This window comes from Pelmatolapia mariae, linkage group LG7 (assembly GCF_036321145.2).
Source record: "Pelmatolapia mariae isolate MD_Pm_ZW linkage group LG7, Pm_UMD_F_2, whole genome shotgun sequence".
NCBI classification, from domain to species: Eukaryota; Metazoa; Chordata; class Actinopteri; order Cichliformes; family Cichlidae; genus Pelmatolapia; species Pelmatolapia mariae.
Genome location: NC_086233.1, coordinates 39,306,690 through 39,326,004, shown reverse-complemented (window position 1 = coordinate 39,326,004; position 19,315 = coordinate 39,306,690). Strand labels below are relative to the sequence as shown.

The window sequence follows — 19,315 nt, the reverse complement described above, 5'->3', positions numbered from 1 at the left end:
AGAGCAGGTACACGGATTTTGCACAAAGACATAAACACAAAGCGCAGACCCGACGCATGAGAATCAGTGAGGTGTTTCTCACCTGACGGCACGGACACGCCGTCAGGGCTGAAAGCCGACAGCTCACAGATGTTATTAAAATTGAGGGAGGATATGTGAAATGAGACAACAGATGGCAGGACAGCACACCCAGCAAAGCCACGTCAATGGCCCTACCAACTGTGGTCTATACTACATCCTGCTGCAGGGCGATGAAGAGCAGACCTGTGTCAACTGCAACCCAGGGCAATGCCGCACCATGAGCCAGCACCCATCATCACCACCACAAAGGCTAGTCCACGCGGACTGGACATCCAGACATAGGCCAACCCACCCCATGTGGTGGAACAACCAAGAACCAACCAGAATGGGCATTCCTGGGAACTAGGGCCCCAGGCCCCAGACCTGGACCTGCCCCACATCTCAAGACTGCAAGACAGCACCTGCACCCACCCCAGCCACCACCTTCACCAGCAATCGAGGCAGACACACCAATGCCCCAAAACACCAACCGACCCCCCGCAGGAGACTGTCAGACTTCCACTGACCCCGTGTCCACCACCAGCCACGTGCAAGACACACAGGGAGATGTGACTACAGTCAACCAACCCCAACTAAGCAATGGAATTGATCAGTGGAGATCAGAGAGAAATAAATTCATCCAATTAAATTTTTAAAGAGGCACGCATTTTCTACAAACTGATGTGATCTAGAAGTAAATTTCTACACTGAGTAATACAAACAGTTTTTTTTATTCATGAAGATAATTAATGTTGCCCAACTGTAGTGTAGTGGTGGAGGTGTTCTGAAATTTACAAATTTACAATTTAGGGGCAGAAATGTCAATTTACTCCAGTTAGCAGAGTAGTCTGATATGAATGTGATTTTAGCAGTGAGTCTGATTGTCTTCAGAAGAGAGGTTTTTGTGCTCCCAAGGAAAGTAATATATCATCAGTATATAAGGCTTATCTTAGATCATCTTAAGATCATTTGTCCTGACAGACACATTTGGAGAGCTGTATAGTGTTTTGATCCAATTTATACAGTGGCCCTGAGAGGCCAAACGGACTGCAACTTAAGAAAACACCAGCAATAAGAAAAATGCTGCAAAAGCACACAAAACACAACGGAAATAGGAAAAACGAAAATGGAAATAGGAAAAAACAGATTTCCAAAAGCACAAGGGAAGTGTTTCTGGGGAGACAACAACCCGACGGACCAGTTGCAGGAACCAAAACATGCTCAGTAAGTGTGTTTTAATCTCATGATTCATATAATACTGATGATGGATTTTTAGGTTAATAGTTAGGCTAACACACTTACCTCTCATCTTCTCTTACCTCACATCTTTTCTTTCCTATTTCCGTTTTCAATTTTCCTATTTCCGTTGTGTTTTGTGTGCTTTTGCAGCATTTTTCTTATTGCTGGTGCTTTCTTAACTTAACCTGTCACTCATTGCCAGTGTTTGTGGATATGGGTCGTATGTGCCAAGGAATCGGCAGGAATACCATCGGAGCAAAACACCAGCTACCAGCAGATAGAGCAGTCGCCTGAGACTGCAAGACCAGACTGAACAACCTGTGCACCACCAAGAATGCTTAAACAAAGATGATGTGAGCTGCATTGACTACAAAAAATGAGCTATGCCATAAAGATATGGCAAAGACTTGTTGAAGCTAAGCTAAAAAGAGGTGACAATTAGTGAGGAGCATTATGGCACTACAGATGCAATGTTTGCTTTGAGAGTGAACTAAAAAGAAGGTCAGAAGCCAGGGGAATTAGAAGTACTGTGCTGAACCATCACGATTGTGTTTAGGTCTGATGACTGTGGAAGCAAGGCGATCTGGTGCAGCGCTCCATCACTCTCCTTCTTGTTCAAAAAGCTCTTACACAGCGTGGAGGTGTGTGTTGGGGTCGATGCTGTGGTTCCCCCACACCATCACACCTCCTCCTCTTCCATGATTCACAGTGGGGAACCATGAATGTAGAGACCATCTGTTCACTTTTTTGCATCACACTGCCAGTGGAACCACAAGATCTCAAATGTGGACTCATCAGACCAAAGTACAGATTCCCACTGGTCTGATGTCCATTTCTTGTGTTTCTTGGCCCAAACAAATCTCTTCTGCTTGTTTCTTTTCCATAGTAGCAGTTTCTTAGCAGTTTTCCAGACTGACTGACCTTCAGTTCTTAAAGTAATGATGGACTGTTTTTTCTCTTTACTTAGCTGACTGGTTCATGCCATAATATGAATTCTGTCCCAACCTGACTTCTGCACAACACAACCGATGGAGCCAACCACATTAAGAAGGCTAGAAATTCCACAAATTAACCCTGACAAGACACACCTGTGAATTAAAAACCATTTCAGGTGACTACATCATGGAGCTCATTGAGAGAAGAGAAGGGTGTGCAGCTCTGTCAACAAAGCAAAGGGTGGATACTTTGAGGAATCTAACATATCATATTTAGAGCTATTTATCCTTTTTTGTTTGCTACATAATTCCATATATCTTGCTTCATATATTTGATGTCTTCAGTTTGTATCTACAATGTAGAAAGTAGTAAAAATAAAGAAAAAACATTAATTGAGAATGTGTGTCCAAACTTTTGGCTAGTAGTGTAGCTTTGTCTATTCATGAAGCCAGATGAGACACATCAATTAAACTGCAGGAATGTCTTAAAGACATAAAGACCTGGATGATACAATACCCTAGGAATATGTGATTCCTAAGGTCTTTCAAAGTAGAATGGGAGGCAGATCCTTGAGCTTTCAGGCCCCCTTTTTATGTAATCAGCTCCCAGTTTGGATTCAGACACCCTCTCTACTTTCAAGACTAGGCTTAAAACTTTCCTTTGGTTACAATTCAGTCTAGATCAGGTGAGTGTGAATTCTCCCTTAGTTACACTGCAGTAAGAGTGTTTCTTCTTTACTCACCTCTTTTTACTCCCCATGTCTTCATACATCACTCTGCATTTAATGATTAATTAATCTCTGGCTCTCTTTTACAGTGCTTTTTCTTTCTTTTATTTGTCCTGTCCATCTCCCTTCACTCCCAACTGGTCATGGCAGATGACTGCCCCTTCCTGAGCCTGCTTCTGCTGGAGGTTTCTCACTGTTTAAACGGATTTTTCCTTTCACACTGTTGCCAAAGTGCTTTTTCATAGGAGTTAGTCTGACTGTTTGGGCTTTCTCTGTATTATTCTAGGATCTTTACAAGATAAAGTGCCTTGAAGTGACTGTTGTGGTTTGGCGCTACATAAATAAAATTTAATTGAAGAAGACATTTGGTGATTCTTCTGGCTTCATCAGTAGGTGACCTCCACTGGAGCAGTTTGCAGCAAAGTATGAAGCAGTAGTAATGAGATTTATCATTTATAAGTCTGAGGCAATGACTCTCTGCTGTAAAAAGTTAGAATGCCTACTCTGCACATCTATGGGCAATTTAGAGTCACCAATTAATCCACTAACTGCATTTTTTTGGGAGGAAGGCGAAGTACCTGGAGAGAACCCAGACAGATACAGGGAGAATGTTCAAACTCTGCACAGAGGGCCCAAAGGTGCTCCAATATGTTCTCATGTAGAGAAACATGACAGTATACATATGCATCTTAGATTATAATTCTGACTCTAACAACTGAAAATAACAATATTTTCTAGTGCACACATAACTATAGTGATAATTATATGTGAAAACATGTAAACATTTCTCCACACATATAGCGTTAGTGAGTGAGGTTGACAATTTCATGTGTTCACCATGAAATTGAAGAATCTGTTATGAATGTGTGACTGGGTGAATGACACTTGTAATAGAAAGTTATTTGAGTGCTCAAATTGAATAGAAAGGTCCTATATAAGTACCAGTCTCTCTACCATTCCAATGTGGCTGTGTAAACACGCAAGTACCCCTGACATGAGCAGTTCCTGGACTACAAAGCACTACTTACGCATCTGGTGCAGGTCTTTCCACCTTCTGCTGACTGGACAGGCAGTGATGGTAACTATTGGACAGGAGTTTCCAGCCAAAGTGCTACAAAGAGTCTGCTGCTTGAAAAACACCTTGGCCGGATCCACTGATTTCTGCAGTATTTTCAAGTGAGCCTGACAAAAATAACAAATATATACTTAGGTCTATAATTATTTATAAAACAGATATATTTCTCTTGTAATTCTGCCTCTGTACACCACCAGAGCAGAGCTGAAGTCAAACAATCAAGATGTTTTTGAAATTCAGACTTTCAAATTTAATTCAAGGGGTTTAAGAAAAGTATTACCTTAACTACTTAAGAATTACAGCTAATTTTGTACCGTGGGGGAAAATAATTATTGGATATTTGATTGGTGATATGTTTTGGTTCATGTCATGCTGAAAGACCCATCCACAACTCCTCTTCGGTGTTCTGGCTGAAGGAAAGGAGGTTCTCATCTACAATTTTATGATACATGACCTTGGACCCTTAGCAGAAAAACTATTCCAAAGCATAATATTTCCACCACCATGATTGACTGTGGGGACTGTGTTCTTTGGCTCTGCATTTTGTTCCCTCCAAACACAGCAGCTCAAGTTGGTCATATCCTGCATCAGTTTTGATGGATCAGGGCATGTCATTCATATCATGCCTGGTGAAAGAACTGTATGAATTTAATGTTTCACGTTTGTTTCCTCCACAGATTGATGATCAGGTTGAGGGTTTGAATAGGATTAAAATACAGTATTGCAAATTTCATTAGTGACATTAAAACCAGTTGGGACCAGTGGTTGGATCCTGTATTGGGTGCCCCGGGCCTTGACAGGATTTTCTCCCTTTGAACTACAGTTCAGGATTTTTGACCTACTTAAAGAAAACTAGGAGAAAGTACCAAGTCCTAGTAAATATCCAATTCAGTATCTTACGGACTTGAGAGAAAAACTTCACACTTTCGGTAGGGTATGTGAAGATTTGCTGGTGATGGTTTGATGGTTCCCAGCCAAAGTCAGGCTGTGGGAGTTATGTGCCAGTGGGGTGTGACTGCAGGAGGGAAAGGTGTGGTGCCAGCTAGGCTTACATTAGACATACTACTTATCTATTGAGTTACATTTTTCCCCAGAGGTTTAGAGAATAGAGCTAAAATAGTAATTGTGGTAGGGAAGACCCAAATGCAGACAAAGTTTTTTAAAAAAGGTTTAAATATAAAAAAGCTGATTTACCATAGCCTGAATAACAAGATGAAATAGGAGGGGATGCAAATGAGGGTGAACAAGGGTGCACATAAAAACAGTGATTGCAAGTCTGAACTGCTCATAGCTTAAAAAACTCAAAATTCATGTTTGTCGTCTGAGACAAAATAGTCTTTATAAACCAACTTCATATAGAACCTATAAAATTACATTTTCTGCTTCATATTGATCAGTTTTTCCAGAACAAGAGTGAGGTGCAGAACTGTAGTAACTACAGGGGATAAAGCTGTTAGGGGTGGGATTTGGTCAGGGATCTGGTCTGAGCCCCTTCTTGTTTTCAGTCATAATGGACAGGTTGACTTGTGAAATCAGGCAGGAGTGGACTCTGATGTTTGCAGATGACATGGGATCTATAAGGAGCATATGGAGAACCTGGAGAGCTGGAGGTATGTACTGGAGAGAGGAGGAATGAAAGTCATTAGAAGCCAGAAAACCGAATGCATCTGTGTGAATAAGAGGGAGCTGAGCTGAGGTAGTGAACACCGAATAATTTAAATGAGGTCAACCATCCAAAGTACCAGACAGTACATGAGAGGTGAAGAAGGGAGTCAAGGCAGGGTGGAGTAAGTGGAAATGAGTATCAGAGGTAATTTGTGAAAGAAGCAGCAGCAAGAGAGAAAGGCAAGATTTACAAGAAGGTAGTGAGACCTGCTATGATGTACAGAGAGGCAGAGCTGAAGATGTTAAGACTTTCATTGGGAATGACAAGAAGATATAGGATTTGAAATGAGTACATCAGAGGGACAGCTCAGGTGGAGACAAAGGAGTTAGAGAAAAGTTAGAGAGAAAAGGCTGAGATGATCAGGACATGTGCAGAGGAGAACTAGTAAATATATATACTGGATAAAAGATGCTGAAAATGGAGCTGCCAGACTGGAAGATTCATGGATGTAGTGAAGAATATGCAGAGGGTTGGTCTGACAGAGGAGGATACTATGATAGGATGAGATGGGGGCAGATGATCTGCTGTGGTGACCCCTAAAGGGAGCAGCTGAAAGAAGAGATTTTATATTGACTAGCCTGCTTGTGACATCTCAGATGGCAACGCATGATCTAAAATATAAAGGAAACAAAAAATAAAGATTTTTCTGGTAATAAAACAGTTCTTAGTAACCATCTTATCTGTCTTTGGAATATAAAATATTGCCATATTGTTCAGGTTATAGTTATGGGGCTTATGGTCGCTGTTAAAATAACAGAGATGGATTCACATTTGAAATTATTTAACTGTACCATCTGCGTGGCTTGATGCAGCTTTTCCCAATATGTGTATCTATATCTGTACACAAAGATTAGAGTAAGATACATACAGTCCAGATAACAATTGTCAACAAATTCCACAAGAAAGGTGAGCTACTATTGAAAAGACTGGCATTTTAAAGCTTATCGGCCAAAGGTTGACTGGAGGGGGAAAGTGTGCTGCGAAAGGATGCACAAGCAACAGGGATGACTGCAGCCTTGAACTGTCTATTAACAAGCTTCCTGAGAAGTGGACTGAAGCTGGTGTCAGAGTATCAAGAGCCACCATGAACAGAAATGTTCTGGACAGGGACAGCAAATGTCACAATATCAAGAAACTCTTGAGCCAGAGAAAGAACTTGACTGTTGTCTTTTCAGATGAAAGTGAAACTTGCATTTCATTTAGAAATCAAGGTCCTAGAGTCTGGAGGAAGCACGGACAGACACAGGATCCAAAACGTTTGAAGTCCAGTGTGAAGTTTCTGCAGTTTAAGGTGATATAAGGTGCCATGTCATCGGCTGGTTTTGGTGCTGCTTTGGTCCTCTGTTGTCATTGTAGGAGATCTTAAGGCACTACAAGAGTCCATCAGCTGACAGACTTTATAGATATTCAGACTTTACTTTGAGTGATGTGAGTAATATGCTATAATCATCAAAATCAAACAAAAAAGGTGTTGAAATATTTCTTTGTGTAATGACTATAACATGTCACTTTTATGATTTAATTTTCATGAACTTCATTAGATCTTTTTACACTATATATGTCACACTTTTACATATGCTAGTATATAGAAGTGCGAATTATACTGTATTATTTAACTGAGACTTGTATGATTTGAAACTCATCATAGTTTGTTTACATTTTCACACAGCTTCACAACTTTATTTGTGATAGGTAGGGATGGGTATCGAAAACCGGTTCTTGTTGAGAACCGGTTCCCACTGTTTCAATTCCTTGGAATTGTTTGCCATTTTTGCAAACGATTCCCTTATCGATTCCAGTCGCCCCGAATGACGTCACCACGTTGCGGAGCGTCATTTACCTGGCAGGAAACATGGCAGCTCAAACACTCAAAAGTTTGGTCATACTTTACGAGAACGGATGACAACAGGGCAACTTGCAATACTTGCAAAGTAGATATTTCATTTAAGGGAGGAAACACTACGAATATACAAAAGCATTTACTCACAAAACACGCAACAACCTTAAATGAATGTCGTGTTTTTAATTCCGCTCCAGACTCGTGAATCTCAACCCAGCAGCAGCGGCAACGTTTGCACGTCCTCTCCCGTTAATGCGGCAGGTAAGTAATCAACAAACAGTGCATATTATGTCAGCGCGACCTGCCTTATTACAAAACCTGCCGTTACTGTGCGCTGCATTTAGGTGACCATGATGAGAGAGACAGAGTCTGGCTGGCTCAGATGCTGGCAGTTCTCGCTGCAGTCTACCGGTAGGCCAGGATAGTTGAGTGTCACTGAGCAGTGACTAAGTTTGTGGTCAAAGGCTTGCACCCATTTGCCACAGCAGATGCCCCCGATTTTCGGTAAGTGAATGTGTTTAATTGTAGGCATAGCTGGACTGGCCATCGGGCATACCGGGCATTTGCTCGGTGGGCTGATGGTGATTTTTCGTTTTTATGGGCCGATGATTTTTTTTTTAAATTTATTTATTTTTTATAACAGTATAAACAATGAAAGGTGGTGGATTGGCTAGATGCTGGCCGATGTGTAAAAATAACTCAGTTGTTTGGTGGTGGCTTTGGCGGAGCTTCCACAGAGGCCAGCAGGTGGATGAGGGAAAGGTGAGGCAGGAGGAGGAGAGACCCGAGGCAGCCGCCGGTCCGACCGTCAGGTGAACTGAACTTCAGGTAAGAAGTTATGACCCGCAGTCTGTCTGGGTCAGATATAAACCAAGTTTAGATGTAGTTTATTTTCGTTGTGCTGACTTTTTACAGTCAGTTACAATAACTCATACTGCGTACTAGCTAGCATGACGGAGTTTCTACAGCTGGGTGGGTGCTATGATGTTACTGATAGCGAACTTTATTTTATTCATAAGGTTAGTTAGTGGAGTTGCCAACCGTCCCGTAAAAAGACAGAATCGTCCCATATTCAGAGAAAATATTACGCATTTCGTATTGAGCTGAAAAGGAACACAGTTTGTGCCGTACTTCAGCTAGAATGGAAAAAAGACACAAAGCTGGATTTATTCTGCGTCTTTACGCTGTCAGCTGCCTCTTCTTCTCTCATTCTCCCCCCTCCCTCTCCTGTTGCTATTTCAATCATGAAACTGATCAATGATCAGCTGATGGCTTTTCTCTTGTGTTTGTTTATCGCTTACTTTGCGCCAGAAAGAGGAAACCAGCGCTAAACAACAGCAGCACGTTTAAGCTTGATCAGCTGTTGTTAGAATTTATTTAATATTAATTTCAAGTATCAGCTGATGTTTGCTGGAGCCACAGCTGTAAAAGCTGCTGGTCATGATATCGGTTTGGATATGTGGTGAGAGGGAAACATGAAGATGAAACCAGGAGATGTCCTTACTGAATCATCAGAGCTGAACAGGTGATGGACAAACAGGTTTACCTTTTAGGTGACATGAATGAGTTGAAGGGAAGTTTTGCCAGGGGGCCAGGTGGGGCATTAACGGGGAAAAGGGGGGCACAAAGAAATACTTTTCTTTCTTATTCTCATTTAAAATATCTCGCTTTTATTAAATAATTATCTGAATCTTACAACCAAAGTTTTTATCTGATGTAAAATGTATAGAAATCATACATATACCAACAAGACAGCGTACATCACTGTCACAACAGCGTTTGTTTTCATTCAAAGGCTTTATGGTTTTTTCCTATAATACCTGGTGGGCCGGTCTCTAGTCAAAATGCCCGGGCCGATTTTTTGTCCCAGTCCAGCCCTGATTGTAGGCAGGGACATTACTGGATATTCTTGTGTAATTGCTACTGAATAATTTATGTTATACTTTGTTATTGCTACAGAAGAATATTTATTTTATTATTTTACATTTACAATTTTTTTTCCCGGGGACCCCGTGACACCCCATTGAAGAGCCATAGGCTGTGGATCTCTTAACATCTCACTGTTGGGTTTGTAAGGCCATGTTACTCCTAAATTTCTATCTTGTTCAAAGAGAAGATATAAAACAAAGTTCTAAGCTAATCGACCTTAGTGTTCTCCTTTTTTAAAAAGAATCGATAAGAGAATCGATAAAGAATCGAATCGTTAAACAGAATCGAAAATGGAATCGGAATCGTGAAAATCTTATCAATACCCATCCCTAGTGATAGGGTTATAAACATTCTACAAAAACATTAAGTTTAAACTCTGACCAAAGTAAATAAACAGGATTATTATATGAAAAAAAAAATACCATCAGAGCAGAGTATGTGTAGGGATAATGGTAGGCCAGGTAGCAGACATCCTCACTGTGTTTGAAGGTGATGGTAAAGGTCAGGGTGTAAAAGGTAGTTCTCCTTCTGCCCTGTGCTGGACAAAAGTTGTTTCTGTTGGAGAAAATTGAGAAAAAAAAATGTTTTGTTATATGTAGACTATCTAAATCAGGGAAACTGATACAGCATAGTCGAACAGTATTTTGTGAGGTAATATTGTAGCACACGTACAAAAATACAATGTTTTGGGAGTTTTTTTTCCCAGTCCACCAGATGGTGCTATTGACTGTTTTTCTAGTGAGGTCAGTGTGCCTGAAGCTGGTAAAACAGAGATGGAGGTATGAGAGAAATTCTTCTGTGTTTAAATAAAACATGTGGCCTTATTTTGGATTTTTAACATAACAAGATAAATGTGGGGAATGGATTTTGCAAAGACTGCTGCTTCCAAGTAAAACTGTACAATGGTGCAGCGATTGGGACTGCTGTGTCAAAGCAAAAATATCCTGGGTTTGAATCCAGTCTTGGGCCTTTCTGTGCAGAGATTGCATCTTTGCTCTGGGCACTCTGGCTTGCTCCCAAAGACATGCATGGTAGGTTAATTGCTGCTTCTAGATTGAGAGTGAATGGTTGTCTCTTTGGATGGATAGGCCTCTGGTAATTGCTACTGCTAACATCTGTTTTGAACAGCTGAAATCAGCTGTCAATTACACTTAGTCTCAGTGGGGGGTTTTAATGAATGAACTTCTTCATTTGAAGTATCTATTGGAGAATCACACACAGTTCTGTGCTTGACCTATGACTAATTTACACAAGTTTCAAACCCGTGTGTCTTTTTGCCCCTTATTAAATGTTTTTCAAGGTCTGACCTGCCTTCAGCAGCCTGCTAAAGCTACTCTCCAACACTTGGATTTCCAACATCTCTCTAATTAATGAAAAAATGTAAAATGTTTTCATACCTGAAATAACAAATTTCCGTTCCAGTTCTGATCCAGTGTGGCCTACCTTCCAGGGCTTCTTTTACTGAGTACAGGACCGGCTGCATTCCTGCAGTACACACACAGAAGCAAATATGAAATATGTATGTATGTATGTATGTATGGTGGTATATTGGAGCATCTTTATCTTTATTATTTGTGTGTTAATCATAAGATTAATGACTTTCTGCAGCATTAATCTCTTTTCTTCTTTGCATCAGTGTTAAGTTTTACTGTTATATATTTATGGCTTTTTACTTTTATCATCTGATGAGCACCCACTGGAGGAAGCAGCATATTTTATGTGGAAGGTGAACTCTTTTTGCAGATGCATGCCTTTAGTATCTGATAGAGTAAACCAATACAATCTTTTGTCAATTTCAAGTTATGTTAGAGAGTTGGGGTTTTTTTTGTTTTATTTTTTCAAATTGTGTAAGGGTACTGATAAATTAGTCCATTTCTGTAGATGAGCACACACTGAACCTGATGCACAAAGACCAGTGTAACAGAGAAAACTGATAACTGCTGTCAACAAAAAAAAAAACACAGCTAGGTTGAAAGCCTCTGTGGAGACAGACTAGTAAACAAAACCTGTTGTTTCATTCTGTTATTGCTGTGTATGGAATATTCTGATTAGTGTTTTTATCTAATGGGCTCTTTCTAGTGTGACACAGTGGTCCAGCAGTTAGCACTGCCTGCTCACATCAAGAAGTTCCTGGGTTCAAATACACTGGTCAGTGGGTGACTTTTAGTGTATAGTTTCATGATCTCCCCATGGGTTCTCCCTCAGTGCTCCAGCTTCCTGTTTAAGAACATACATACTGGGTAAAATGGTGATACTAAATCAGTTGTGATTGTGAATGGCTCTCTCTCCAGCATGTTATTCTTTCAGCTTCATGGTTGCATAATCATGCAGTGTGGAAAGTTGCAGTCATGCTTAAATGCACATTTGTTTTGTTGTCACACATGAAATGAAATGATGCCACAGAGTAGTCATTTTCTCCACAAACACCTGCGCGCCTATTTGCTTTATGTATAAAGCAATAATGACAGTAGTGACAAATTAAGTTTATAAATGAGGGAACACACACACACAAACCACCTCACCATAGTTGAACTGGCTGTTGCTCTTCTCACAGTTGATGACATTAAAACGGTATGGGACATCGGCTGCCATGTTACTAACTTCAAAGTAAAACCACTGGGTATGCTGGGAAGAGTTAACATCTGGATTCAATATGAGGTCATATTCATATCTAGAAGAGAAGAGAGGACACTGTTGTTTTGTGCTGCATCTGCATTAAAAGTTAACTATGATTTATTTTCTCAATAATTAGTAATAATGAAATAGAAGCTTAGGTCTCCTAAACTTACTTTTTAACCTTGTGGTAATGTGAGTGTGTGTGTGTGTGTGTGTGTGTGTGTGTGTGTGTGTCTCAACATACCTGCGGACCTGAACAGCCTTTCTCAGATTCCCAGTTTCAAACTTGGAAAAAAACCTCAAAGAATCAGACTGACACTGAAGACTGACAGACGGAGAAACAAAGAGAGACACAGACGGTCTTTAGGACACACACCACCCTATTCCTATGTGAACACACACACACCTATCTGTCTGTCTCTTGCTGTGAGTTTTACAAAAAAGCAAGCAGAGATTATGTCACACCCTCTCCAAAAAAAGATTTCATTAAATTAAAATTAATGGTTGCCTTTTCTAGACCCGCAACAGACTGACAACCTGTCCAAGCTTGTACCCTGCCTTCCTCCTTCCCCTGACCCTGAATTGAACAAGCAGAAGAAAATGGCTTGATGCACAGATAAAAATAAAGTTTCTTGTAGTCTTTCCCAAGACAAATTGTACTAGATTCAAACATCACTCACACTCTCTTCTGAGTGGTGAAGGAATTCTTTTAGAACAAAAGCAACAAATACTATAAAACAACACATAAAACTGTATTACTGTCAAATTTAACATTTACAAGTATCAAAAATAGAAGTATTTATTTTCCTGAAAAATGCTCCCCATCAGCATTACATTGATCAGTATTACTGCTGAGGATGTTTATGGTTCGAAAAACCTTCATATTCAATAAAATCATAGGTTTTGCAGAGGCTGTGCTGTGAGGACCACAACAGCTTTTAATCAGCTCAGAAACAGAAGTCTACATGTAGATTTAAGGTTTAAGGTTTTAATCTTTTAAGCTCAGATCGTCAAGTCCAAGTCCGTCCCGGGAAAACAACCAATTAAAGAAAGAATGGAGATGGGGAGCAGGGGGTGAGGGGAGGGTAACTTACTTGCTATCTTCGAGGTCAAAGACAACATGGTTAATGATGTCATCAGTTTTCAGAAAACGCTGAATATCTTCAAACACTTTCTGTCTGATAAACACACAAGCATAGTCAAGCGTCAAATATTCAAATTACAGTCCTTGAAATATGTTTAAAAAACCTATCCTTTATATTTACAGCAGCAGTAAATATCTGAGTCATTATTAAATACTTATTGCTTAAATACTTATATACCTCCTGCTGTGATCGCTATACTTCCTCTTTAGGCTGTAACATCAGTCAGTCATCTGTTCTTTTCTGCTCACAAAAGTTTTTGGTCAATTTATTCAGTCTGTTAGTGTCACCAGCTGTGATGGTATAATGGATAAAGCTGATCAAATACAAAAGCAATCCAGAAGGTTTAAAAATTTCCCCTGCTGCCACCTCTTGCTGTGATTGGACATAGGTGTTTCACATCATTACACCAGGTTTCATTATATTACATGCTAATAGTTTGCTATTGTCCAGTACTAAAACCCTGTCATCTCCTCTGTTGCTTTTCAGGAATAACGGATTTAGCTCTGAGCAGTAGGCCTACGATTAGTGCAATGTGAAGAAAAACCACTAGCAGACTTGTAAAACTTGACTTTAGAAATATTGCAAAATAAAAGGTATCAATTTTACCTTCAAACAAATGACAATAAGCAAGAAAAGTCAACATCATCAGGTGATAAAGACATGAAAAATAATAAATATAATAATAATAAAAAGAGAAGTAATAAAAGAAATATTAATAAGTTTAGCTGTCATGTTGGCCCCTTAAACTGATATCAAAACGATATTGACCAGGTTCCCATCTTTCAACATGAGTACCTGTTAGAACATACCATATTAGGAATACAGTTAGTAGTAAACATGTAGCCATCTGGAGTGAACGCTCTCCATTCTTTTCACTATAAAAATGCTTAGAGGTCTAACTTTCTACGTACCTGTTACATGAACTACATTATTATTGCATGTATCTAATACCTCTGTATGTTGGGTTTGCGTGGGGCCATGGGTTGATGTCCTGGTGGTGGAAGATGACCCCAGAAATCAGGAAAGGCCAGGATGCTAAAATCTGGAATGGATTTGGTTTTGGAAGCTACGGCACAATACAGCTTGGGATCATGGTGGGGAATACCGGCTCCGTGCCGCTCCAGTAACCTGTCTATTATTGTATGATGAAAAAATTCTTCTGTTCCATCTTCTTCATTATCTTGCTCATCTTCTCTCTGACATGGGGAGGCTTCTCCCCTAGAATTAAAAAGGAATGAGGTCAGACTCCTAAGATGAGAATTCAAAAGCAACAGCAAAGTCAGAAAGATTTAAATTCTTCCAGTGATGCACACGGAGTTAGTCGCCGAACACCAGAAACCAAACAAAACCAAACCAAATAAAAGTTAGGCTGACGGGACTAGGGTGGTAGTACTGCTGGAAGAAGAGTAATGATGTAGCCCATGAGGTAGAGCAGGTCCTCTACTAACTGGAAAGTTGGTCCCTGTCTGCTCCAGTCTACACCTCAAATATCCTCGCACAAGATACTAACCCCAAGATGCTCAAGTTGCAATTCCATTAGAGTATGTGAATGTTAAATAGAAAGCACTTCTGTAGACAAAATGAAGGTGTGAATGGATGAATTAGGCAAGTTGGATTTCTGCATTATATCAATAAATGCCACAGTTCTGGCCTTGAATCTGCCTCATGCCTCTTGTCAGTTTAACAAGCAGTAGATTTAAGTTTTTGACAGTTTGTTTTGCATTGTCAGGATAACTTACATTTCAGTTAAAACAGCTTGACAGAAGCTTAGTCCATGCAGTACATGCAGTTAGCATGAAGACTTTGAGCTTACATTGCCCCTCTAACCATGGTCCTGAACCCAGGGCTTGTGCCCAGGATGCTGCTGTGACTGTGGAAATCACACGCTTCTAAATGGGCAGCGGCTGAAGAGTGAGAAAGGGAAAATAATCCATTTAGTTTTTAAATTCCTACAAAACAAATGAAGGAGCTAATGCAGTGATGTGAAAGAGTTTTTGAGAAATTAACTTGTAATTCTGAGAAGAGGTCCCGAGTATTGTTTACTTGGCAGAGCAAATAAAAATCAGTGTAATTAATGAGAATGAAAAGAAATGTGCAATATTTCTTGCAAAAGAAACAAAATAGATTCATGATTGAGTGAAAAAGACAATAATGTGTTAGTTTGCAGATATTTGACCAGTAATTAGTTGCTGGCAGAATTGTAAACTTTTAAGGCATGGTCAGTAATCAACAGTAATCAGGTTACTAACTCAGTTCACTAGCTGTGAGGTACTCAAGCAGATGTTTTACTTTAGTTTTAGAGTTGGCTCAGTATTTCATAAATGTCAACTTTTAAACTTTTAATTAAAGTCAATAATTTAATCATTAAAAACTGATTTTAAAAATCTGTCAACAACTAACAATAATAAAGAATGAATTTTATAGTAGTAATGTGTCATATATATTATTGACCAAATGAATGAATGGGCTGCTGTCAATGCTTGTAGGGCTGGTGCACAGCATGTTCCACTGTAGAAAATTGAATTCTGTGTAAATAAGCTGCTTTAATATTTTTCTTTGCTGTGTTTTTTACTCTTTGACTGTATTTAACTGGTAACTTTGCATGTTTAGGTGCTGTAAATTTATATAACTTATCGTACGCTGTCCTTGGCCAGGACACTCTTGTAAAAGAGATTTTTAATCTCAAGAGTTTTTTCCTGGTTAAATAAAGGTTAACATTTTTAGCTGTTATAAAGCTGTGTTAAAAACATTGTTATAAAAATTCAAATATATCAATGATTTTGCTCTTAAAAGTAGACGGGAAAGAGCGCTACTGATTCTGCTTCTGTTTGTGAGTAGAAGAGGCATGAGCTGGAAATATGCAACACTTTCTCTATAGGCTGATGGCATTATCCAGAGCTATCTTTTTGTAACTGATCATGGTTTTTCAGTTCAATTCAATTTTTTTACATAGCACAAAAACACAACGGAAATCTCAATGCAACTTTTCGTAAAGTAGACACCCTATTTTTGGGCCAGTTTTGCTTTTAGATGTTGTGAGTTTAAGCTGGCTCTGACCTGGCATGTCTCTTCTGGATATTTCCATCTCTGGGTAAGAACCATCAGAGGAGGTAGAGGAATCTCGACTTGCAGTAGTCTTTGTCCTGTCCTTGTCAAGGAGCACTACCTCATCATCATCTGATGATGATGCTGTTGAACTATCCCCTGTCTCTGAACTCAGATCCAGCTCCTGAAAAACACAGATATAATCACGTCTTACTCTGGCAGAACACCAACTGCACATTGCAAGACCTCACAAAAGATGCTTGATTCTTTCTGAAGAGGCTTTGTGTAAATATGTGGGCAGTTGTGAGCTAACCCAGTCACACAGGTCATTTTTGACATCTGAGTGGTAGCCTATGTACAAACATACCTTGGAGGCCACTTGGTCTTTTGAAACATGAGTGATGTTCAGTTATAGATTCAGTGCTGCATCATTTATTTCCAAGGTGAGGTGAGTGTGGAACTAGCAAATACATAATAGAGAGCCATTTGAACAAACTGTTACCTGGATATGTGGCATTACAAAGCTTTGATTATATAGAAAATTATGTGATTGATGTGTGCAAAAGTGAAAAAAATTATGTTGAAATCGTGATTGCCAGCGTAATAAGTATGCCATGTTAAACAAGAGTCTACCTAATAGCCTCCTTCTTCCACACTGAGGGTGATGAGATGACATTTCTAGACATCACGTTGTTTGCTTCCGGTCCACATAGATCATACTATACATATATACAGGTAAACTGACTCTAAAACCTGAAAATACATGTAGTGGTTAAATATTACAGACAATATTGTTGTCACTCTACAAAATCATTGTGTGGTGACGTCACAGTGACATCAGCTGCCAGTAACAGCATTTATATTGTGCTTTCTAGTCTAACTGGCCACTCAAAGTCTTTCAGACTACAAGCCACACATAGCCACACAGTGCTTTATTTTATATAATTTAAGCACACTATCTACCTCACATCCATGAGCAGTCTTTGGACAGTGGGAGGAACACAAAGTGAGGAAATTCACACAGGCACAAGTGCAGGAGATGCCATATAGAAAGGCCCAGATATCTCAAAGACTTGAATCAGAACCCTTCTTGCTGTGAAGTGACAGTGCTAACCTCAGCTTCACTTTAATATTTTGCCTGATTTTGTTTTTAAATGCAGGTGCATCCCTGCATTGTAACAGGATGAGAAAGGTTATCAGTTCATAAGTGATTTTACTGTTGGCTCTTTAGTGTATCATTACAAGATGGAAAAATCTTAATTAGGTGACAACATATTCCACTTCAGGCGGTACAGTACAGTCATGACCAATACGAACACGTTTTGTTTGTTCTTCACTATATCATAGAAATGTCTGAAATTAACTACAAATTTAAATACAACTTGAAGCTGCCAAATGTCTGAAACACAATCTGTTCCACTACGAAACATTTTTGGCACGACTGTGGTGTAGAGGCCAGCCCTGTTGCCTCACAGCAAGAAGATTCTAGGTCTGAATCTGCCAGCTACCTGAAGCATTACTGTGTGGACTTGGCATATCCTTACTGTGTGATCTCTCCAGTATGCCAGGTTCAAACCACAATCCAAAAGGCATGCATAAAAGGTTCGTTGGTGACTTTAAATTGGTCTTAGGCAGGAATGATATTCTGCCTCTGTGTCTTGGCTGTAGGTGTCCACTGATTGGAGTAACTTTGTTTGTAGCTGCTGTGAGCCACACTTGTTTTCCATCTTTCCCCATTTTGTCTTTTAGGTCAACAACTAGAAAAGACTCCAGGGGTGATTTCTCTAAATTCATTTTGAGTTCCTGGGGGGAGGTGTTACACCCCTCTGCAAGCACTACCTGCCTTTAAAGTGGCACTGCAAGTTGACTGGGTTTAATTGCTAATTGTCTGTACTTGACAAAGAGTGGACCTTGTTATGCTCTCCTTATTGATTCCTTTTTGCTGTCATTTTTCAGCTTAAATAAAGTTGTGGTTTTAGTCTCCATTTTATGTTGTGGTTTATGAACCAGGTCATAACACGGCCCTGTAATGGACTGGTGATCTGTAGACAGCTGGCACAGGATCCCTGCATTCCTGAATTGGACAAGTGGTTAAGAAAATATCAAAGCTTTTCCATCGATCTGTACCATTTTCTTACTTTCTGCTTAATTACTTAGTAACATTTCAGTTTTATGGTTGTGTTTAGAGTTAATCTAGACAAGGGTTTCCCTTCATACAGAAAAATGTCGGCAGTGTCTTGAGACAAAAAAAATACAACACACTTATTACTTTTATTAAATTAAACATGAAACCAACATCTTTTTCCTTTAAAGAAAAACTTAGCACAAAAAGTAAGGAAGTTTGTCTTTGGTCATTTATTTCTTTGTAACAATGTTTCTTGTTAATGAATATTATACTGGTGGAAAGTCTGTTTATTTCACCTTAAATGGTGCTTGAGAAACTTGCTGAATTGTTGTTGCCAATGCCAAACAGCTTATTCTACTGCTTTGTTTAGTGTTCTTTATTGAATTGGATGATTGAAGTCCAAAGAAACAACACATTTGGGGAATTTAACAATTTATTCATTTAACAAACAGGGGCCTCAGTAGCATGTAGAAGGACCATGCACAGCCACAACAGCCTGCTGCGTCCTCATGCTGGTCACCAGCTTGGTCACTGTTATGGGATGGCATCCTATTCCTCAACCAGCATTTGTTGCAAGTCAGCCGGTGTGATCGTATTGGTCACTCTGACACGAACAGCGTGTCCGAGCTGATCCAACAAGTGTTAAGTGAGGTTGAAGTCAGGACTGTAGGCAGGGCATCCCGTCCTCTCCACTCCCAAATACTGGAGGTAGTCTCTGACAAACCGCTCTCTGTGGGGGCAAGCATTATCATCTGAGAGTTTGCTCCCAGACTGTGGAGATATTGCCACTGGTTGCACATCTCGTATCGATATCTCTCTGCAATGAGACTGTCTCCAGGACTTGTCAGCACCTGGTACCAGAAGCTCAAAATAAGAGTCAGTAGCAGAATAGGCCATTTGGCATCGGCAGAG

General features: G+C 39.8%; 1 protein-coding gene across 1 annotated transcript in view; it reads right to left on the bottom strand.

Moving 5' to 3' along the window:
* Window positions 1-19,315, bottom strand: part of LOC134631769 (cytosolic carboxypeptidase 4) — a 67,163-nt gene that overhangs the window by 7,564 nt on the left and 40,284 nt on the right. Inside the window, 9 exon segments of the mRNA XM_063480321.1 lie at window positions 3,991-4,144; window positions 9,895-10,027; window positions 10,870-10,957; window positions 11,995-12,143; window positions 12,333-12,413; window positions 13,183-13,266; window positions 14,185-14,443; window positions 15,036-15,137; window positions 16,291-16,462. Of these exon segments, the coding sequence (XP_063336391.1) occupies window positions 3,991-4,144; window positions 9,895-10,027; window positions 10,870-10,957; window positions 11,995-12,143; window positions 12,333-12,413; window positions 13,183-13,266; window positions 14,185-14,443; window positions 15,036-15,137; window positions 16,291-16,462 (1,222 nt within the window).